This window comes from Meriones unguiculatus, chromosome 20, assembly GCF_030254825.1.
Source record: "Meriones unguiculatus strain TT.TT164.6M chromosome 20, Bangor_MerUng_6.1, whole genome shotgun sequence".
NCBI lineage: Eukaryota > Metazoa > Chordata > Mammalia > Rodentia > Muridae > Meriones > Meriones unguiculatus.
Genome location: NC_083367.1, coordinates 12,108,120 through 12,131,322, shown reverse-complemented (window position 1 = coordinate 12,131,322; position 23,203 = coordinate 12,108,120). Strand labels below are relative to the sequence as shown.

At 41.0% G+C, this 23,203-nt stretch overlaps 1 protein-coding gene across 1 annotated transcript in view; it reads right to left on the bottom strand.

Annotated features, from left to right (window-relative positions):
- Positions 1 to 23,203, bottom strand: part of Mdn1 (midasin AAA ATPase 1) — a 128,545-nt gene that overhangs the window by 51,764 nt on the left and 53,578 nt on the right. The window contains exons 33-50 of the mRNA XM_060373408.1: positions 22,070 to 22,199; positions 19,387 to 19,605; positions 18,616 to 18,813; positions 17,532 to 17,740; positions 16,710 to 16,832; positions 15,847 to 16,044; positions 14,483 to 14,590; positions 13,929 to 14,117; positions 10,572 to 10,661; positions 10,220 to 10,483; positions 9,816 to 10,077; positions 7,191 to 7,350; positions 6,367 to 6,483; positions 4,599 to 4,807; positions 3,065 to 3,213; positions 2,516 to 2,727; positions 1,814 to 2,034; positions 208 to 321 (exon numbers count right to left, since the gene is read on the bottom strand). Of these exons, the coding sequence (XP_060229391.1) occupies positions 208 to 321; positions 1,814 to 2,034; positions 2,516 to 2,727; positions 3,065 to 3,213; positions 4,599 to 4,807; positions 6,367 to 6,483; positions 7,191 to 7,350; positions 9,816 to 10,077; positions 10,220 to 10,483; positions 10,572 to 10,661; positions 13,929 to 14,117; positions 14,483 to 14,590; positions 15,847 to 16,044; positions 16,710 to 16,832; positions 17,532 to 17,740; positions 18,616 to 18,813; positions 19,387 to 19,605; positions 22,070 to 22,199 (3,172 nt within the window). The remainder of the gene's footprint in view (positions 1 to 207; positions 322 to 1,813; positions 2,035 to 2,515; positions 2,728 to 3,064; positions 3,214 to 4,598; positions 4,808 to 6,366; positions 6,484 to 7,190; positions 7,351 to 9,815; positions 10,078 to 10,219; positions 10,484 to 10,571; positions 10,662 to 13,928; positions 14,118 to 14,482; positions 14,591 to 15,846; positions 16,045 to 16,709; positions 16,833 to 17,531; positions 17,741 to 18,615; positions 18,814 to 19,386; positions 19,606 to 22,069; positions 22,200 to 23,203) is intronic.

Below are 23,203 nucleotides of genomic sequence, written 5' to 3'. Positions count from 1 at the left end.
AGTTCACAGTAAGAACAGCCTTCACATTCCCTGGTCCCTTCTAGTACACCATTATCCTTGAACTCCCTTCAGATGGCAGATAATGAACAGTTCTAAAGACTGGTTTGCATCTGCCTCCATGAAGTCTTTAGAAAACTGTAGTGACAGTGGCTGCTGGGATGGTCTTCTCTTGAAATTTTCACATAGAAACCAAAAGCAGGAGCATACCTCTTATATTTGTCTGTAACATTTTCAAGACATTATGGACGGCAGCTGAGAGAGAATTTGAGTAAAACTTCCTCAGAGCAGCGGCACTGGCTTCCAGGTGAATCTGCACAGACTCTGTGGAAGGAGAGGCACTGCTAAGATCCAAAGCTGTGCTGTCCAAATGTAATGCTGGAAACAGTCAAATGGTGTATGTGCAGGAAGGACTGAACTGGGGCCGGGACAAATAAAGCACTGGGGGAGAAGTTGCTCAGGTTCAAAGGCTTTATGGTCTGCTCATTTGCTCTCTCTGGCTAGTGGCAATCATATAAAACAGTGTAGACAAAAACACTACAAATTCCCTCTCCAAATACTTGGCTTACCACTGTCACTAAACAAGAGACATTTATTCATTGGCCTATCTACAAATTCTCAGGAAGCACAAGCATTCACATACATTCAATTACTAAGGTTGACTATTTTTTGTTCTGTTTGTTGAAACATGGTTTTTCTATATAGCCTTGGCTGTACTGGAACTCACTCTGTAGAGCAGGCTGGCTTCAAACTCACAAGAGATCTGCCTGCCCCTGCCTCCCAAGCGCCGGAATTAAGGTGTGTGCCACCACTGCCCAGGTTGACATTTTAACAGCAAGTGTGAAGGTGCACGTGTGCAGACAGGGCAGTCTTGGGCTCAGAACTATCCACCTCCTTTGCGACGGGTGTCTTGTTTGTCTGGAATTTACCAATTAGCTTACACTGTCCAACAAGCCCCAAGCATTTTCCTGTCTCCTTGGTGCTGGCAGAAGAAGCATTCTGGAGCTCCCATTTAATTTACAAGGCACATGAATTACCTATCACCAATAAATTCCATGTCCCATCCTTTACAATTTAGGCTTTTTTCACTGTTATTGTCTTTTTCCTGTACTGAATAAGTGACAAATTAAGCAAGTACCTAGCTGGTACATGAGGCCAGGCATGATGGTGCATACTTTCAATCCCAGCACTTGGGAGGCAGAAAACCTTTTGTGAGTTCAAGGCCATCCAGAGCTACACACTCAGACCCGGTCTCAAACAAACAAACAAACAAACAAACAAAACAGATTAGAACTTTAGGATTCTTTGGAGATAGTATTTAACTACTTAGTTCAAACTGGACTTGAACTTGTGATCATATTGCCTTAACTTTTTTTTTTTTTCCAGAGCTGAGAACCGAACCCAGGGCCTTGTGCTTGCTAGGCAAGCACTCTACCACTGAGCTAAATCCCCAACCCCCTGAACTTTAGGATTCTTAAAGGGAAATCAATTGTCGAAAACTCCACTGTTCCCAGAGAAGGTGTTTGTACAGAAAACATAAATGTTTAGGCTAAAAAGTAACATGATGCAGTGTGTTTTCCTTCTGACCTGAAAAGGAAGGCAGGTTCTGAAATACTAAGGCATTTCTCCTGAGACATAAGGGGCAGACATCCCCCTAATTTAACACCTATATAAATGGCGCAACGTCACACAATTTCTACTGTTTCTCAGCTACAACGTCAACAGTGTAGTCACAGACTAACATGTCTACCGAGGCTCTCAAACAAGGGAGACAAAGGTATGTAAGCCCCTCCACCCACCAAGCTTTGCTACTTACCCAGCCCCTGTGGTATGTTCTTGGCTAAATGACAAAGCCACTTAACTCTGAGCATCCAATCCTGACTGGTTGCTCTTTCTATGAGCAACTTAACAGCCATGGCTAAAACCTGTGGTTCATCGACCCAGTAAGCATCCACTTTCACTGCATTGTAAGTCAGGTTCTCAGGGCTACAAGTCTGCATAATTTTCTCTAAGTCTTGCAAAGTAAGAGGCTGACTCCTGGAACTCAGAATGAGAAAAGTTAGAATAGTCTTTTACATGAGCATTTCAAAATGCAAACAAACAAAAGCAAAGATAATGATTTTACAAATACTATATTAAAGAAATAAAAAAAAAACAAAGACAAAGAACAACTGAAATATGTACTTAGGGATGGAGTGTAGCTGACTGATACAAACATGCTCAGCATGACAAAGGTCCTGCCTGGATTCCATCCCTGCCTGCATTCTGATTGGTTGCTGTCTATGACATTATAACAGGCATAGCCAGAACATCTGGCTCATCAGTCTAGAAGTATCTACTTCCTTTGTGTAAGACTTCTAAACAGACAGGCTGATAATACTATTGATAACAATAAAAACATTAAAAATGTGTGGCTAGATAATAAGTGGTCACAAATGGCTGGGCTGACTACAGTGTACTCGCCATTCTCGGCAAAAACAAAATCTATCCAAGCAAACACACTGAAGGTTCGGCTGACCTTGTCCAGCTGCTGGTTTTCAGGCTCATTCTGTTGAGGCAGTATGCCAGGATCTGGCCGTCACTTCGGACAACAGAGAGGCGAGAGTCTTGTGTTGCAAAGAGAGCTGAAGGCACGGAATCTGGCCACAGCCCTGTGGCAAGAATGGAGTCTCCCCAGGTTTCCCGAGCTTGCAGAGATGTAGTGTGACTCTCCAGCAAAGCCTGCACAAGCTGTAGACCGTGAAGCAGAGAGTCAAAAGCACTGACACAGTAACAGCATCAAAATCATCACAGGACCAATGTGTGACGGGATCCAGGGTTCACATGGCCATCCGTCAACAATTCTCTGACACACTCTTTAACGAACAACACTAGATAAATTGTTTTTGCCAGTGTTTCAGAAAAGGAAGTATTTACATTTAAATGAATTTCCAGAAAAGTCCTTAGTTGCCAGACCTTTAACTGAAACAAAACAGAGGTCAACTCTCTTAAAAATTGCTATCCACAAAGGTAATTTCCTCTACGTCCACGTTCCAGCTTGGACAGTGGCATGAAACATTCATAGTACCTTCTGGTTTCCTGGTGACTGCTGAGAGCAGGTGTACACTTCCCTGCAGGCTTCAAAAAAGGCTTTGTGTAAACTCAGACCTCGCTGTAGGTACTGAACAATGAGTATGGCTGCCTGACTGAGGGTAGAGACAGATGACGTTGGAGAACCTGTAAGATAAAACATTGAAATATGTGAACAAGTCTTCTAAAACCTTTGATAAAAAATGCTAAGTGTAGGGCTGGAGAGATAGCTCAGCAGCTAATAACAATGTCTTCTCTTCAAAAAAAAAAGAGCTGTGCTCAATTCCAAGCACCCACAACTGCTTATCATTCCAGTTCCAGGAGACCTGACAGCCTCATATAGACACACACGGAGGCAAAACAATAATGCACATTAAAGAAATAAACAAACTTAAAACAAAACAAAAACCTGGTAAATAGGGCCTTACATTAACCTTCTGTACACTGACTTCTAATCATGTATTTGCTTTAGATTGAGGGTCTCCTGAGGGTACAACAGATGCCACAGAACATTCATACCCTTGCCTCATCTGCCTTCCCTCTTATCCCCAGCCTGCTACAGTCTACCTCAGAACTCTTTCACAGTGTCACATGTACTTTAATCTCAAGCCTGATAGACACCAAGGATGGCAAAATGAGTACAACCTACCGAGGACCACAGGGTTTAATAGGCCTACTGTGAAATCCCAAATTTAACTATTAACCAATTCTGACAAGTTATCAACTTGCTAAGTCATCTGTGATAGAGAAATGTGATTGTAGAACAGACGAGCAGAATTGCACCCATCACGTGACAGTTATGTAACAAGTGTTTAATTTACTACTGCTCATCTTTTTAACATAAGGAAACAATGACAAAAATTAGAGCTTGGTTTCTCCCTTATTTCTCCTTCATAAGGGCAATGGTGACCCAGGAAATATGGAGACAAAGCTCTCAAGTCTCAACGAAGTGGAATTACTCAGTAAACAGTCTCTACTGCAGGAGCACACGCCCATTATTATTTTACTTATGTCTCTCTATATGAATCTATACAGCAAGTGCAGGTGTCCAAGGAGAGCAGAGGAGGGTGAGATCCCCTGGAGCTGGAACTGTGAGTGCACTGATGGGTGCTGGGAATCAGCTGCAGCTGTTGGAGGAGGACCCTCTGCAGCTCCCTATGGAGCTTAGCCCTGACGGCTACACTTCCCCAGATAAGCAGCACTCCATTGCTTTTTGTTTTGTTTTGTTATTCCAGACAGGGCTTCTCTGCCTTTTACGGCTGGCTGTCCTGGACTCACTTTGTGAACCAGGCTGGCCTGGGACTCAGAGACCGGTCTGCTTCTGCCTCCTGAAGGCGGTATGTGACACTACCCTGGTCGAGAACGCCATTTCTTGAAATTTCTGGACGTAACACTTAAGCAGGCTTTCCTGATAACTTTTATTTCATGGACACCAAATGTGAAAACTTCTGGACTACAGATTGCAATGGAGCAAAACTCTGTAGTTTTGCATGAACTAAAACTACAGAGTCCCCAGAAGGAAAGAACCTCACCTCTAACAGCGCTCTGGACCTCTGTGTGCAGTGCCAAGAGGACATTACACACACTGTCCCCCACCAGCCCAAGGCTGTGCAGCAGCACTTTCAAATCCAGGTTATCTAGGATGCTCCCATTCTCTTCTCCTGAAATGTAGATTTCAAGTCCACGATTCCTCATTGCCCGGGAAATTTCCCCATGAACAGGATCCATGGAGAGAAAGAGCCTAAGAAGAGGAAATAATAAAGGAAATTGAGAAGGAGAGAGAAAAATCAAATCCCAGTGTGACCAACGGTTTTGGCCTCTTGCACCAATTGTTATGGGCAACCCATGGAAGAAGATAAAACCACCTCACTGTGTCAGACTGTTACCTGCACCATTCTGTTACCACATGTCAACAGCAGCGAATCAGTTTCTCTATACCACTTTTATTCTTACCCAAATGTATATATGAGTCTGTCTGCACACCTATATGTGAGTGCTTGCCAAGTCCTAAAGAGGACGTCAGGTCCCCTGAACCTGGACTTCAGATAGACACAAGGTGTCCGATATGTCCAGACTTCTGAAGAGCTGCAACCACTGGGCCATCCTCCATGACTTTTTTGGTTTTTTTTTTTTTCTTCCTTCCTTGCTTCCTTTTTTTAGTTTTTTGAAACAGGGTTTCTCTGTGTAGTCCTGGCTATTCTGGGCTCACTCTGTAGAGTACTCTGCCCTCTAATTTATAGAGATCCTCCTGCCTCTGCCCGAGTGCTGGGATTAAAGGAGTGTGCCACCACCCAGATATAACTGGCTTTAAGGAACTAAACCTAGCACTTAGAAAATCTTGCTTTTAGACACTCCCCAACTCAGGCCATGGATCCGTTATTCGGACCCATCCATATGCAGCAGAAAGGAGAGCAGAACTCTAGTCTTAGTGAGGTTTCTACTTCTGTGAGAAAGCACTATGAGGGTTTATTCTGCTTACGGTTCCACATCACAGTCCATCACCTAAGGAAGACGGGGGGAACTGAAGCAGGGCAGGAACTAATGCAGGGGCATGGAGGACTGCAGTTTACTAGCTTGCTTCAGCCTGCTTACTTATAGAATGTAGGACCACATGACCAGGAGTAGCAACCCCAGGGAGCTGGGTCCCTTATACCAATCAATCGGTCAATCAAGAAAATGCAGTACAAAGTTGCCCACAGGACAATCTGATGAGTATTTTCAGTTAAGGTTGCCTCTTCTAAAATGACTGTAGTTTGTATCAAACTGACATAAATCTAGCCAGCACAACTCTTCTGTAACAGTCAATTTCTCTTCATCAGTGTCCCTCCACTCCCTGTAGCTATCTGACATCTCCACGTATGTGAGAAGCAAAAGAATGGATTTCTGGCTGACCATCCCATACTTGGTCTTTTGCCAGTATCCCCTTCTCAATAAACAGCTTCTCACTGGCCCAGTTACTCCAAAACCAGAGATGCTCCCTTGTTTCTTTTTCTTAACTCACAGGTCCCACCCATTGACCCACTAACAAGCCACATTTTCTTTTACCTAGGTTATCAGCAAAGGACTGGGACTGACTTCCTCCCTTCTACGCCTTACCATTAGCCCTGAAGAAGGCCCACACCTCTTTTCATATTCTGCTATCCGGAAGCCCAGCAAGTAGCTACCCAACAGTAGGGCCTTAATATATACATTTTAACCAAACGATCAGGGAGTCTTCTCAAAAGGTGGCTCACAGTTTACAAAGAGGTTCTTTGTTTCTGAAGCCACCAAATCCTTTATTAACACAAAATACAGACGTACCTGAAACTGGGATTTGGTGTCACCGTGGAAGTGGATCCATCTGCCATTCCTCTCTCATTAATGGTGAGGACACCTCCAGGTTCAAGCAAGGCATTCAGACGATCCAGAACTGATGGACTGCACAGAGAGACTCACATTCAGGCTGACACACTGCCTGACTCTACCATTCCTGCACAAGCCACCACTTGCTTTTGGACCCCCATCTCTCTGGGAGACTACTCCTTCAGATGCTGTGGTCTCTTCCAAGAGTCAGCTCCCTTTCTGCATTCCCACTACCTAAGGCACATAGCTGTATAAAAGTACACACATTTTTTGAGCACGGGAAAAGCACCACAGAGCTCTTCCTCCCTAACCCCTTAAAATATCAAACCTACTTGAAGGTAATTAAACTTCAAATGAAAAATCCAGAAAAAGCTCCAAGAGATGCCACCACTTAAAAAGAACTTCTATTATAGCTTTTATATTTCCTACTTGTCCTTTTTCTCATAGGAGGATAAAAACTAATGTGGACTGTGGTCATTAGTGATACATATTTACTAATGTGTGCCTACATCAAATCCTTACTTCAGAAAATCATTATTTAAAATAACCCTAACAAGTGATCTCTGATGCTCAGCATAATACTGTACAGAAAAGCAGTCCAATTTTCTTAGCCTTTACTTCTGTCATCTAATGACCAATCTAGACTGTGAATGGCTGAAGATGTACTGATAGGTGAGAAAGACAGGCTATAGATACGGAGCCTCAGTGTGAGTCTTTACAATTAACAAACACAAGGCAAATTTCAGTGAGACCCACTCATGGCCATACATAACCGTTCTTACTTGCAGAAGTTTACATTGTCCATCAGAAGCCAATCTCCAGATTTCAGGGCCTGAACCAACATGCTGTCAACCCATTCAAAGCCACCATGACTCTGGCCACTGGCTGACTGCAGAAGCTTCACCCCGAAACTCCGGAAATCTTCGACAAGCTTGACGAAGTCTGTAATGTTACAAACAGGAATAAGCAATCCAGCAGTCAATGTAAAGGCAAGCAAGATACTTCTGCCTCCTACCCAGTTTAATCCCAAAGATATCACAATGCTTATTTTAACACAGATAATAAAATTATGTTTAGGATAGACAAAGTTTCAGTAACTGTAAAAATTAATAGCTATATACTCAAAAGTTGCCTCTGGTGAATAATTATAATGTGTTTCAATAAAATAAAATATTAAAGAGTTGTAAGCTGGCAAAGTACAATTAATGTCACTAAAATCTATGCCTCCATCTAGCAATAGATGTATCTCTCAAATACTTTATAGTCTAACACTAACAGCCCTAGAATTTTTCAAATGGCCATTTTTGTTAGAAATTACATTGGATTCTTGCTTTGAGCCATGAGAATAGACGTAAAGTGCCCCCTTTTTGGTGGTGGGGAGTTGAGAAAAGGTTTCTCTGTGTAGCCTTGGCTGTCTTCGAATTCACAGATACCCACCTGTCTCTGCCTCCCTGGGTGCTGAGTTACAGGCATGCACCACCATGCCTGGCCAAGGTCCCCCCCCCGCTCTTTTTTGAGCATAATTCTTTTTATTTTTTATTAATTTTTAAACTTTTTTTATTTTTTATGTATTATAATTTATTCACTTTGTATCCCAGCTGTAGCCCCCTCCCAGCCCACCTTCCCTTCCTCTTCTCCTCCCATGCCCCTCCCCAAGTTCACGGATAGGGGAGATCCTCCTCCCTTGACCCTAGCCTATCAGGTCTCATCAGGACTGGCTGCACTGTCTCTATGGCCTGGTAAGGTTGCTCCCATCTCAGGGGGAAGTGATCAAGAGCCAGCTACTGAGTTCATGTCAGAGACAGTCTCTGTTCCCCTTCTTAAGGAATCTACTTGAAGACTGAGCTGCCTTGGGCTACCTCTGTGCAGGGGTTCTAGGACCCCTACACAGAAGCCCAAGGCAGCTCAGTCTCCAAGAGGGTTCCTCAATAATAGGACCAGGGACCATCTCTGAAATGAACTCATGAGCTGGCTCTTTGATCACCTCCACCTGAGGGGAGATGGTCAGACAGAAGGGCTTCTCCTATCATTGGACTGGGGGAGGGGCATAGGAGAAGAAGAGGGAGGGAGGGCGAGATTGAGAGGGGATGGGGGAGGGGACTACAGCTGGGATACAAAGTGAATAAACTGTAATTAATAAAAAAAGGAAAAACTTTAAAAAAGAAAAGAAAAAAAAAGGAAAGAAATGGCCTAAAGTCCTACAGTAGAGTAAAATTCCACTATTTACTTTTCTATGCTCTATTTTTTAAACTGTTTTAAACATGCATATTAATGGAGGTTGACTCTCTGGAATTCAACTAATTTTAAAAACAACATTTGTTATTTGTTCTAATATTAAGCAATTATCTGATAATACTTAAAATAGTAATTTTGATTTACAGCGAATAATACATCTTTCTAAAATTGAGAAAACAATAAAATAAAAATTTATTGTTAAATATTCTAACAAACCTATACATATTATTTATCAGGCTTAGTGCTGGAGTGGCATCATAAGGTCCCATTTTTTTTAAACTTGAAAACTAAGGAGAAAACAGGACCAAATAAGAGGTACCTGAGAGCGGGGAGGTAACTGCAAAGATGAAGTCCTACAACTGCTTTGGTAGGAAGCTACAGAAGAGAGGAGGGAAACCAAAGATGCCAGGGGTCTCCCTGAGACCGGGTAGGCAACTAGAAGGAGCAGCTTGGAAGGAGTGGCTTCTCAGAGAAGGACCTGAAGCTCTGGATGAGGATGATGTGCCTGTGGTTAAGTAGCTCTACCCATCCATATAAAAGCCATCTGCACAGAGACAAACCAGCAGTTCCTGGGCTGGAGTAAGCCTTGGTCTTTTCTCAGTTCCCACTGGCCAGAGATAAGACCTCAGCAAATACACAACACACTGAGCAAGTGAGATGCTACAGGGTCATGTCACAAGAGGAAACGTACATCCTCCCCAACTCTGAAAAGCTTAAAAGTTACCTTAAAAAGATTAATCTATAGGCAACTTATTGCCTACCAAGAAAAATCCAACAGACTTTTAAAAAATAAAATATAATGCAGTATTTCATATCTTAAAATCACTGTCTAACATCCAATCAGATTTAGACATTCAGGGAAAAGTCAAAGTGCTCCTTTTGTGAGGAACTACTAGTAAGTAAAAAGAAAATATACTTGACAATGATGGATAATGGATGGACCTATAGCTGAAGATACACGAAATGAGCTTTATAAGCAGTTATTTTCGTATTTGCCTCTTCAGCATTATCAATCTGAAATCCATTTTTTCAGCATTTTACTTTCAAACATTCAAGTGTTCAATAATAACTATTACATATATTAGAAATATGACATGACATTCACAACTCTATCCCTGTGAACATCCATAAGATGGGCAACGGCAAGCGCATGGCACACCACCCATACACACCTGCTTTGGAGTACGAGTTGATTTTATTATTGAGTCTCTGCATAAGCAGCAATACTGCTTCCAGTTTGTTGACAATCTCTACAGTGACACTTTTACCATCTTCACCAAGACATTTGGGTTTGTATGTCAGAAGGAAATGGCTCCAGGCTCGCAGCACTACTTCTGTGTCATCAGCATTGATAAGAAGACTGTCCCTTAGCAGGACCCTGACAGTATGCTCTACCTTCTCAAGTAGTCGCCTCCAAGGTCGGATAATATCAACCTGAAATTCCCAGAGCACAGCAAAAGCCATTGGCCAAGGCGAGAAGACACTGTTATAAGTAGTCACACTAACAGAACCCCCCCTGTAGCCAGGCCACAAGCTTATTACGTTATGCGTGGCACTGCAAAACTGTAGCAGATACCTGCTCAAATCCGCCTAGAAGCTCAGTAGTATCCATTGCACTGTTCATAGCCATGATCTTTAACGTGTGGCCAGTAAGATGTGCCAGAAGCTGGACCAGACTGGTCTTGCCCACAGAGGCTGGCCCCACAAGAATGACCATCCAATTCATCTGCACACACTTCATGATGGGTTCTAGATACTGGAACGACTGGTGTAGGAGTGACAGGGGCTGGCGGGATGGATGAGGAGCATAGCTGCTGCGAGACAGGACTGAGTAGCCAATCTGAAGAGAACATAGCATTCATGTGTAGTGAGACAGAAGCCATGGAAAATTGTCAGGGACAAGGCTCATTTCATTTCAGTCTCTTTACCTGAACATCATAGGGGGTAATATGAAATAGTCTAGTTCCCATGTATGGCTTGGAATTGGAAGCAAACACATCCTTAAACACAGTGATGACCTAAAGGAAGACAACACATTGAGAATATAAATCATTCTAAATTCTTACATGATGCTGAAATGTATACTTCAGAGAACAAGCAGTGACAAGTTACTGCACTTAGACAATACCAGCAAATCCTTCCTTTTCCATTTGAGTTTTTCTCTTACAAACATCTCAGGGTAAGGCTGGGCCTGGTAGCATACACCTGCAATCCCAGCACTGAGAGGGTAAGGCAGGAAGACGACATTACTGGCAGGTCTGGACTACATAGTCAGTGCCAGTTTGGCCTCAGACACATCAAGACCCAGTGTTAAAACCCAGAACAAAAGGCACAAACTGTACTAGCAACACAAGTAGCCTGAGCTCAGTAACAGAGTAACGGGGCCAGGTGCTGGCTGCTCTTCATCATACACAACTGTCTGTACTTTCAGTTAAAGGGAACCAACACCCTCTTCTAGCTTTGGTGGGCACCAGGCATGCACATGGTGTCAACATATGTGGAGGCAGAACATCCATGTACATAAATTTAAATAGTAGTTACAAAACCTCACATTACAGTGAAATGTGAGGTTACAGTGAAATTATAGAATAAATTAAAATGAAGCCATGGGCACTATGGAAAATCTTAAAATAAAACACTTGCTTTCACTTCATAAAGTGTCAGGTATTAACCTGAAGATTGAGGAAAGTGTCCCAGCCAGAGCACTACATTAGAGACAGGCGGAGACTACTTCTGTCCTTTCCTACCCTGCAGAATAACTATTATTTCCACTTTATAAATTATTCATCTAATCAATAAAACAGACTTCCTAAAGCATTGCTTTTAGAAACTCTCTATCAGGTACTCATCTACTGATTTCCTTTTAAAGCCTAAGAAGTTGGTTAGAGATAGGCAGAAGAAATAACAGAACCACCCCCAAAATTGTATCAAGTAGAAAAGCATCGATATTCTTAAAATTTTATACAAAAGTCAGAAAATAAAATTAAAAGAAACTCTGTAGACAGCATAAGTGAAATACTGAGTGGCGTGGGTGTCACACATTTTGGCTCCAGGAGCTTAAATGGTGTGAACAGGGCGAGGCTCTGACAATAAAGGTTACTCTTTCCCTAATGTCTGTCAGAGCCAACATAAAAACTCATTATCTGGCTGTTTTGTTTGTTTCTTTTCTAAAATCAGATTCAATTTATCGGGGTCTTTCATACCTCAATGTTCACTATTTTTATTTTTGATCATTTTCTATTCAAACCCCCTAATTTGACCAACTACAATTCTGAAAGGGAGGAGGGTGGAAACTCTCCTCTGACCATAGCAAGCTACTTGAAAACTGGTCAATATCATTGGTTCCAAACAATATACTGTAGGCTGAGTATTCATTATCTGAAGTGTTTGTAAACAGAAATATTCCAAATATCCAGTTCTTTATTTTACAAATACACAAGATATCTGGACAATACGAGCCAAGTCTAAACACTCAGATTTCAACTAAACCCTAAACACTTAGCATGACAATTAAGTTTATATTTTTAGTAAGTCCATGGTTTCATTTTTCAGACAGCATCTTACCATGCAGCCCTGACTGGCATGGAGCTCTATATGTAGACCAGGCTAGAATGAGCCAATGCCTGCCTCTGCCTCCTGAGAACTTGGATTAAAGGCAAGTTCCCAAGCCCAGCCAGGACACCTATGGGCTTTTGAGACAGGGTTCCTGCGTAACCATGGCTGCCCTGAAACTCACCAGGCAGACTAGGCTGGCCTCAAACTTGAGAGCTGCCTGCCGAGCGCTGAGATTAAAGGTGTGCGGCAGCACCACTGACCAGTTGGTGCACCTGTTCTGACTGGCTCTACACGTAAGGGTCAGCTGTGCAATCTCCTACTTAAGAGCAGGGCAGTTTTTGTTACATTTCAGTAACTTCATTTCCAGAGATATTCAAATTGTGAAACCAACAAATTAAACTACTAGCTAACGGTTTGGAATTACACAACAATGAAAGTAAAAATATACCAACTGAACTTTTTTTTCCTCGATCCAATGACTGAAAGCTATTTTGCTGGAAATAAGCAAGCTATCATCATGTGCCTAGGTTCTGAGTACTATGTAAACGTGGCTTTTGCAAACCACTAAGAAAGGAATGACATTCATGTGTGCAGTGACACACATTACCATTTCCCCAAAGGAGTCACTGCTTCTGACACAGGGACCTGCGTGTACATCAATTCCCTCCTCATGTGTGAGAGGCTGGGGGATTCAGGAAATGGTGAGGGAGCGGTGAGGCACACCTGAAAAGGCCAATCACATCCCACCTGAACCTCGAGCTCCTTCCTGTTTTGTCGCTAAGCTGGCAGCCGGCAGTCACTAAGCACACCCCCACTCAGTGCCGAGGGTACAGGTGTGTGAGAACATGCCAGGCTGCTACGCTGGGTGCTGGAACCTGAACTCTTTGTCACTGAACCATCTCTCCCACTCCCAATTCATTTTATTTTAAATGAGATTTAGTAGAAAATAACAGTAGGCAAAGTACCTAACCTGGGCCCGTCCTATCAACTGCTTCTGCTACCTGTAAGACTCAAATAACATATGGATCCTCCTCCAAAAGGTCACAAGGGCACTTTGTACCTATATCTGTTTTGAAATTTAATGAGCAAGTCTTTACCGCAAACCCAAATGCACAAGAACAGTATATGGTGGAGCACGCCTATAGTCTAGGCAGAAGAGGCTGAAGTGGGAAGATCACACGAGTACAGACATTTTTCATCAGACATTTTTCATGAACACAGTAAAATCTCAAAGGACAGAAGCACACAACTGTAACTCTATAAGCCAGGAACTCAGTGTCATATTCTCTTTACAAATGTCTAGTTCAACCCCATTTAGATATAAATGATCTCTTTACATCTACTTATTTCTAGATAAAATGCATTATAACTTGACACTTAACTTAAGAACCTAACAACAAAACACCAGAAAACCCTACTGTTTTGCTGGGTAACAGCAGTGTCCTTGTTTATACCTAGAAAGCAGATGAAAGCCAAGCTGTTTATTACTGGAAGACACTACTGTTTCTCTTTTCATCATGTTCATCATGATAAAAAACAAAAACCAAGCAAGTCCTGGCAATTCTGGTCTAAGGACTGTGACTATGGGGAATTATAAGCACAAAACCAAATTGCCTATGTTCCAGCAACTTCTGAATTTCTAAGGGCTTTGGCGTTTTTTGTTTGTTTGTTTTCTATATTAAGAAGGAACTGATTTCTAGAAATAAAGGTAAATAAAGTATGAGACTCACTTTTTCTTTGTCCTCCTTGGTTCTCATTCTTTCACCATAAACTAGAAACACATGCTGACTAGGATCATAGCAGCCAGGAGATTGGTCAACCAGCATCAACTGGCACCAGCGGAAAAGATCTCGGAGGTTGAATTCCCAGGGTCCCCCTTTTTGACCCCATTTCTTCTCAACAGTCACTTCATGATCAATCTAGAATTAAAATGTTCTTATTGAAAAGCATATCCTACCAGGCATTGCAATATGTATTAGCAATGTATTACAAATACGTATGGGATCTTAAATGGAAATTAAAACCATAATTCAAATGGCTCCTCCTAAAATCTGAAGCTTGTAATGAAACTTTATAAAAGATCCAATTGCTGAAACCCTACAAGCATTATAACTATGCCCCACAGTACAGAAAGGATATAGCTATCAAAAAGATAGCACACATCCTACTACCTACCAACTTGCAGATTTCTGTAATTTTCTCTCATTAGACTGGTAATTGGTAGAGTTTTGTTCTGAGAGAATGTGGGTTCAAAAGAGCCAAGATAACTCAAATTCATACTTACATGATTATTGAAAGCTACCATTTTTTGAACAATACTTTTGTCAATGGCTGGGAACAAAGTACTGGCAATGAATTCCATGTCCACTACCGTAAGGGGATCCACAAAGACCTAGGAGATCAAACATCACACAGTCTCAACATTTTTCTCTGGAAAACGACGACCTTACCATGCTTGGTGCTACTTCTACTTAATACTAAAGACAATAATTGAGTTACAGAAACTTCTTACAAGAAGAAGTATAGAATTTTCAAGATATAGATAACAGGCTTGGCTTTTAAATTTTATCTAGTAAATTAAAGAAGCACATGCAAGTCTCACTTTTAAGTTGCATTGCTTTCAACAATTTCCTACAATTACACTTAAATACTCTCAGATTCAGATGGTCAGCATGAACACGTGTGCTATCAAATTTATCCAACTTTTCAGTATTTGACAAGTTTCATAAAAAGCATTCTTATCTAAAACCTAACTTATTATTTTATGTGTATTAGTGTTTTGTCTGCATGCATGTATGCACATCATGTGTGCCTGGTGCCTAATCAGGTCAGAAGAGGATGTCAGATCCCCTGGGACGAGAGTTGCAGATGGCTGTGAGTATAAACAATTATGCTGGGAATCAAAGCAGGGTGCGTTTCAAGAGCACCCAGCTCTTTATTGCTGAGCCACCTCAACAGCACAATAAACATTAAACGACACAGAAAATTCTTAATCATCAATGAACAGAGATATTAGAGCTAGCATCTATAAGCACTTTCAAAATTCTAAATTAATCAAACGGAAACATACCAAATAAAATAAACACGTATATAAACAAATCCCTTTGCAAAAATGAATAAAGGCTTAATATGGTTTTGACTTCGCTAATGAAAGACAGTGGGATGACAGATTTCTATTCATGGCAGTTGCTGTTGTTTTGTTCAGTTTGGTTTTTGGAGACTGGGTCTCACTGTGCAGCCTGGCTGTCCTGGAACTCACTATGTAGGCCCTGTTGGCCTGTAACTCGCAGAGATCCACTTACCTTGGTGTTGGAATTAAAGGTGCGGGCCACTATGCCCAGATCATGGCAGTTTTCTATTCTCACATTTAAAACTGAAACATTACTTTTCACTACAAAGCTTGTAATGAAACTTTATAAAAGATCATCGCTTAAATGATTAATGACCTGCCTCTATGCCAGAGCATGTTAATGAAGTCATTAAGAGGGCAGGAACCTGCCTTCTAAATGGTAACACACCAAGGTCTCCAGGCCACACAGGACAGGCGGGATAAAGAAAGGGAAGAAGGACCATTTAGCAGGTCCTCTATTACACACACAGTGGACATACTAACAGTAACCCTGGTTTCTAGAGCAGCAGGAATCTTACCTGAGTGAATCTGTTAAGGAAAGACTTGGGTAAGCCCTTCCTTCCACCTCCTTGTCTAAAGGGATTTTGACAACCAAAAATTCTGGTCTTTTGATGCTGAACTTGAAAGCTCATGCCTAGCTCTGGTACATAGATTTCTCCTCGATGATCAAAACAAGCATTGAGTCCTTCCAGCACCGACTGAGAAGCCAGGTTAAGCTATTTGGGAGAAATGGTACAAATATTCATTATTATTTCAGTGTATAACTAGAATAACAGACAAGGAAATGATTACAGGTAGTAAAATAAACTAGTTTTTCTGGAAGTCAGAGAAACTCAAATTTCATTTCTCATATACTGTAAGAGACTTAAAGTCTATATAAACTTTAATATGTATAAATATAAATTAAGAATTTATGCTATAAATATTCATTAATTAGGACTGTATATGGCTTTAAATTTATTAGACTTATTTATTTTATGTGCATTAGTGTTATTAGCATGTATTTGTACAACACGCATGGATATATATTTGCATGTGTGTATACATATACTCTCTAACATTGATCATACAGTGATTTTTATACTTTCGTTATCATTGGGTATACAACTCAAGCATTATCAAAATCTGAAGTGGTTGACATAATTTGTAAATCACCTATAAAATAAATGTGACTATAGCAAGCCTGCCAGAGGCAGAAGAGTAAGCCAGCAAAGGTGTAGTAGAGCCTGGTGAAGAGACGCCAGCCCGACTAAGGAGACAACATGAGGTGCCCTTCTGCACACACACTCTGACCCTTCTGACTAGTAATGAAAATAAAGGATCGTGTTATAGTTTTGTCTGTCCTTGCCATCTGTGATTCCACCTGGATCCTGATGCTCACCTCATCCAACACAACCCAGTGGCCTGCTTTCAAAGCTGCCAGCAAGGGACCATCACACCAGGCAAACTCTCCACCTTTGCCTCCCTCAACAGGCAGATCTGCTCCAAAGAGGTCAGTTATGTCCTGTAATCAGAGGTCACAGCATTACCAAATAAAAAAACAAAACAGAGAAGTCTACTGAAACCTAAAATCCTAAATCTGACATGACAAACGCTCAAGTAGACCTCATAAAATATTCCCTGCTCCTTTTTCCTGAAGTGACGGAAACTGAATCCAGACATCCTAAACACTCCTGACACTAATTAGCACCAGCCCAAGCTCAACCCAAGAAACTTCTGATCAAAATGCACCAAACAGCAATCTCCTTCAAATGATCAGCTCTGAACCCAGCCTTGTCTTGGAGGCTAAATGGTGAGCTCTAGCACAACACTAGCAAAAGCAGTAACAATGCCCAGGTCTTGCTCCCAGATCCCTATCAATTTTTATCTCTGCCCCACATTTAATAAGACTTTTAAAAAGTTACTTTACTTCTAAGGTTTTAGAGACGAGGAAAAAAAATTTTAATGGTACATTAAATACCAAAATGAGTAGTCCTTTGTCAAAAGAAAATTAGAATTAAAATATCTGAACAATAGGAAGAATACCGCAGGTGTGGACTATAAAGAATGCAGAAGACTTAGTTTGGATGCTTCTGTGATATTACCACTACATCACATGGTTTTGGTGCTGACAATCATATTTCTCATCAGGAAACTTCTAAGTACATACAGATAATCTTTTTTTTCTCTTTATGGCATCTGCATTTTATGATGCACAGCTTACCGTCTGCTCTGACAAGTTTATTCGAACCAGAGTATTTCCTGAAGCTTTTGCTAATGCAGCCACCAAACTTGTCTTGCCAACACCAGGTGAACCCTCCAGAAGAATGGGTTTGTTCAGTTTAGCAGCCCTTAGGAGTCTCTGGGCATTCATAGCTGTGGTGCCTGCACTGAGTGCATAGTCAGCAATATTGTGCCCATTTAGGACAGGTCCTTAAGGAAAGAAAAATCAGAGACAAGCTGAGAATAATCAAATCCTACATATCTGTCAATCCATGGTTAACAATCAGTTAAGTCACCATCAGTGAACACTACTAAAGTGAACGTGTTTTTCTCCTTTTAGGATTCTGCCAGTTTGGGATTTATAAAATGCCTCAGAGGAATTTTGAAGCCCTTAAAATAGTTTCCTCAATTGTGTCTAGTACAAACCATCTTTCCACTCACTATATGCATACACCACAAATACAGATCTAGCTGCTGACACAAACTACACTTTGAATACTATACAGCCTTACTAGAATGATCTTTATGAGTAGGTGTATCCCTAACTGACACTGTGCCTCTGTACGTTTCATGAGCTTAATAATTATTGCTCAGAGAGGAAGGGACAAGACAACAGATGATCCTGGCATGGAAGCAAGAGTCATAAATATTAAGAGTGCCGAAGAAGATGTATAATTATGCCAGAGACCCTGGGTTCAATCCTAGCACCACAAATTAATGAACTAATATTTGATGAGATGGAGAGCCAGGATCAGAGGTGAAATCTACTGTCTCTTACACTTCATTTCCATTTAACCATTAATTCATCTACACAACTCAAAAAACAGACACTTTCTGAGTTTTAACTGCCAGGCCATATGCCTGATGCCAGGAGAGGAAGCTGTTTCTGTAAAAAGTAAGATTTATAGTTAAGACACATTAGAACACAACAGAGTTATGTGTAGGTTGCTTACAGGCTTGCTAGCCTTTGTGGGCATCATTACATGAAAATAATCCTGAGTATCGCATACAAAAGTTAAGTCATAACAGAAGTACTTTTATAAGCTACAGGAGGGGAATAATCATCTATTTAGAACCACGCTTACCTCTTGGTATAAAGAATGGGTGAACTCCCCAAAGATCATCTACACTAGTGAATTCTTTGGGTTTGAATCTATCATAAATCTTCAACTCATCTTTCTGACATTCTGTCAATCGGACTGCCTTGGAAAGTTTCTTTATTAGGAATTTTAGACATTCTTCTCGAGCCAAAAGGGCTGTACCAAACCCAGAGGAAGTTATCCCTATAAGACAGAATGAGGTCATGAAGGAGTTAGCATCATCAGACCTACTGTGATCAGCAAGAGCTCAGACCTTTGCTGAGGAAAAGGATCTCAACAGAACTACAGACTAAACATGGTCCCAATCTAAAGCAGCCTCAGGAAAAAGGAAGAATACACATCCAACATTCTCTCCAATTTTTATACCATCAATAAAGCACAAACTGATCTGGAGACAATATAAGACACATTCATCATTTGGTTCCCCAATTTATTTATTGTGTGTACATATTTGAGCAGGGGTGTGTTTGTGTGTGCCTATGTGAATGGAGGTCAGAGGTAAACTTGTAGGAACCAGTTCTTTCTTTGTACAACATGGGTTTCAGGGATCAAACTCAGTGACAAATGCGTTCATGCACTGAGGTATCTCAATGGCCGATACTTTGAAAAGTGCCAACTTTGAGGAAGAAAGGAGATTGTTCTGAGTGTTGAAAGTATCCGATTAAAGTGGTTCTGAAAAACATATCATCTGCTTTTGCTTCCTTTCCCCACTCTCCGCTACCTTGCCAAACATATTGTACTCGAGAGGAAACATACCAGAACCTATTCCGTCTATGTACACCAGGCATGCGGCATGGACGAAAGACGTCACAGTAGAGATGGTCACTAGTCTTTTCACAGCAGCTTCCTCCGCCATTGAGTTCATGAAGTTAACCCAAGACAGAATATCTCTGATACTGACCACACACTTTCGTCCAAACTCCTGGTGAGTCAGCCAGTCAATGAAGTCCAGCATCACCTCAGCTATGTCAGCTCCTTAAAATAAAGGAAAACTAACAGTTTTCTATGAAACATTCCAGAACAGTAGAGAGGCGAGAGCTCTGTTTCTTAGTTTATATGAAAAAGTTTGTGAATGTGCACCAATGTTTTATTATATTACCAAGTTAGTGATCCATTAAACAACAACAAAAAATAAAACCCAAGACTTAAGAAGCTGCCTTGAAAACACACATAAGAAAAAAGCATTCCTAAAGCAGTTGGAACGTTGCACACTCTTAACCCTAGTACTGGAGGCTGCGGCAGGACAACTAGAAGGCTGAAGCCAGTGTGCACTATATTCTAAGTGCAGGACAGCCTAGATGACAAACATTCCCTCCACCCCTTCCCCTGAAACCATGGAAAAAAACATACACATTAGCATGTGATTTGTATACCAATTTATATTCTACATAAGCACTCCTGCCCCAGGGAAAGAACTGATCTGCTCTTGTGTACTGCTGTTAGCTAGCATGACTGACACATGTGCTCGTCCTCCACCCCCACCCCAAAACACACAAGCTGGAGTCATTTGAAAAAAGGTAGCAGCCTCAGCTGAAGAATTGCCTCTACTGGGTTGGCCTGTGGGTAAGTCATTTTCTAGGTTTATGTGGAAGGAGCCATCCACTGTGGGCAGTGCCACTCTTGGATGTGTAATACAGCAGACTGAGTGAGCCATAGGAGGAAACCAGTAAGCAGCATTCCTCTATAACTCTAAATCAGTGCCCACCTCAAAGCTCCTTCCTTGAGCTCTTGCCTGGTTGATCTAGGTGTGCACTGTAATATAGAGGGATGAGCCTAATAAGGTCCTTCTGCCTCAAGTTGCTCTGGTTAGTGTATCACAGCAATAAAGAGCAAACTACAGCAGGTTAAAGACATTAAGTGTATTTCCACTTATCCAGCCCGTAATGTTCTAAGAGCATGTGTTGGTATTTTTGCCACCGTAACGGGTAATGCCACCTTTTCTGTGACATTAGTTTAGTTCTTTTATTTATCTTTGAGTGTTTCTAATCTAGGTACTAATCCATTTTGGCAAATGGAGTGAGGCTTCATACAAACCTGTCTCATAATTTAAACTGAACGGCTATTCTTATAAAAGAATACCCTTCAGTAGAACACCAACATTGGAAGCATCATCAATGAAACTCTATATACAAGTTGTGAAATGAACAGTAAACATCTGGGGATGAGGAACTAGCCAGGTATTACGGAACATGACTGTTTTTCTAAAGTTTAGAAAATGGAGGCAAAAAAAAAGTCATTAGTGTGAACCAGCCCTGGCTACCTAACCAAGACCCTCCATCAAACAAAGCAAAGAAAACGGGATTTTACACTGCATTTCTGATGCACTGCCAGATAAAAAACTCAAAGTTACTATCCATTTCTGTCTTACTCTCCACGCTCTGTGCTTTAAAAAAAGGACACCTGTGCTGGTTGACTACAGTGGCAGCCTCCCCTGAAATGCAGAGCAGGCGACATGGAGGTGATTCTCATAACCTGTCCCAAGTTTCAGAACCATGTTCAGGATATGTTTCAAAAGCTGAACATGTCCACAGATCACAATCCCACAGAAAGTAGGAAAAAGAGATCTACAAAGTACTGTCTGCTCAGTCTTACAACCAAATCTAAATTCCACTTTGTGTCGACAATAAAAACATATATTAAACCAACATAAACTTAAAAAAAATGTTTAGACTTGATGTTTTAAGATTTGCCAACTTTAATGAGTTTGAGGCCAGCCCTGTCTACAGAGTGAGTTTCAGGACAGCCAGGGCTAAACAGAGAAACTCTTTCGGGGAGGGGGGGCACAACTCTAGTTCACTGGAAGATATTTCCTTTTGCTTAAAGGTTTTTATAGTAGGATGAAAATTTGAAAGTAGAACACGGTAAAAGATTCATTTATGACACATAAAATGGAATACTTAAATAACTTGTCACGGTATAATGATTAATAGGCCTAGGAATATGGGTCAGAGGTCAAAGTGCTTCCCACCTAAAAGTAAGGACCGATGTTCAGATCCCTAGCATGTCGGCATGGTGTCCTGCTCATAACTCCAGTCCCAAAGGATAAAGGAGATTCTCCAGAGTAAGCTGGCTAGCAAGAATAGCTATGTTACTGTGTTATGACTGAAAGGCCTTGCCTCAATGAATAAAGTAGAAAAACGGAAGATAGCTCCTAACTTCAGTCTGTCTCTACACGTCCCCATACATGTAAAAGATGCATACATACATACACAAAGAAACTATAAAAATAGAAAGATAAATAAAAATGTGAAAAAAAAAAAAACCACGAGAAAACAAGAGGCAATTGCTGTATTTCCCACAGTCTATTTTGCTCCCATTTCTGTCTCTTTCATTTTCACAAGACACTGGCCACAAACAATTAATTTTCCATAAAAGACTTATTACTCCTAAAATAATAGCCCTCCCAACTCAGCTCCACCAGCACTACCTGCCAACTCACCTTTATGACCCTTTCTGCCCAGAGACAATCCTGGACGAAGATTATGATTTATTATTTGAATTAAGTCTTCACGCTTTGTGCTTTGAGGGCACCATATTTCTGTAAATCGGTTTCTTAAGGCAGGAGACAGCTATAAAAAAAAAAATAGTTAATGTGAATTAAAAACTAAAAAGAACATAAACAGTGACTCCAGCAAACACTATGTGTCTCTTTTATTCCCACTGCTAATAGGTACAGTTTACTGGATCCTCACAGACATACATCATTCATCTGTATGATTTGCCTTTTGCTGGCATTATCACCCATTTATTGATATTGGGCAGAGCTTCAAGGCCTCAGAGAGTAAATATTAGCAATGACTAGATTTCAGTACTGGTCAAATGTGAATTCTTTACCTTAAGCAAAAAAAAATGTTCCCTTTACTTTCTATCGAGTTACACAAACAACTAAACTATCTTCCCATAGAGAATTGCTGTCTTGAAGAAAAGGAAACCTTGTCATTTAAATGGCTCAAAGTGGGGGAGAAACAGAGGCATGTATCTCACCTCTCATACAACAAGACCTTGTTCAGTTCCTGTAGTCATACAGTTTTTGCTACTATCTACATTCTACTTTCCTTTTTCAAACTCAGAACTACTGAGGACAGGGGTCTGCAGTGCTACAGATGCATAATTGTCTGTTATCAACTTCTCAGTAACCTTCATCTACCTAGTCTTATTGCTCAGGGAGCAGGAACAATGTCTGCCCCCAGGAGCTGCTCACCTAGGTTCATACATACACTGCCCCTCTAGATGACCAACACCATAAATCCTTGCTCTATTGGGAGCATACCATGCTCTATTAAACACAAAAGCAAAAGGTAGCTTTCCTTTATATAAAAGATAGCCACTTTGTATTATGTAAAGTGCAAGCTAACCTGTCAGGCAAGTTAAAATAAACAATCTTCCTGTGTTTTGTATGTGTGTGGGGGGGGTTGTTATAAAATATTAAAATTCTTTATTTTCTATAATTAAGCCAGTTGTTTCTGTAGGATTACCACACTTTGCACATATAGTAAAAGTACAACAGGGTAGAGTTCATAGCACAGGAAGGTCTTAAATCTGAGCAGAGTTGTTTCAGTCAGTGTTCAATGCC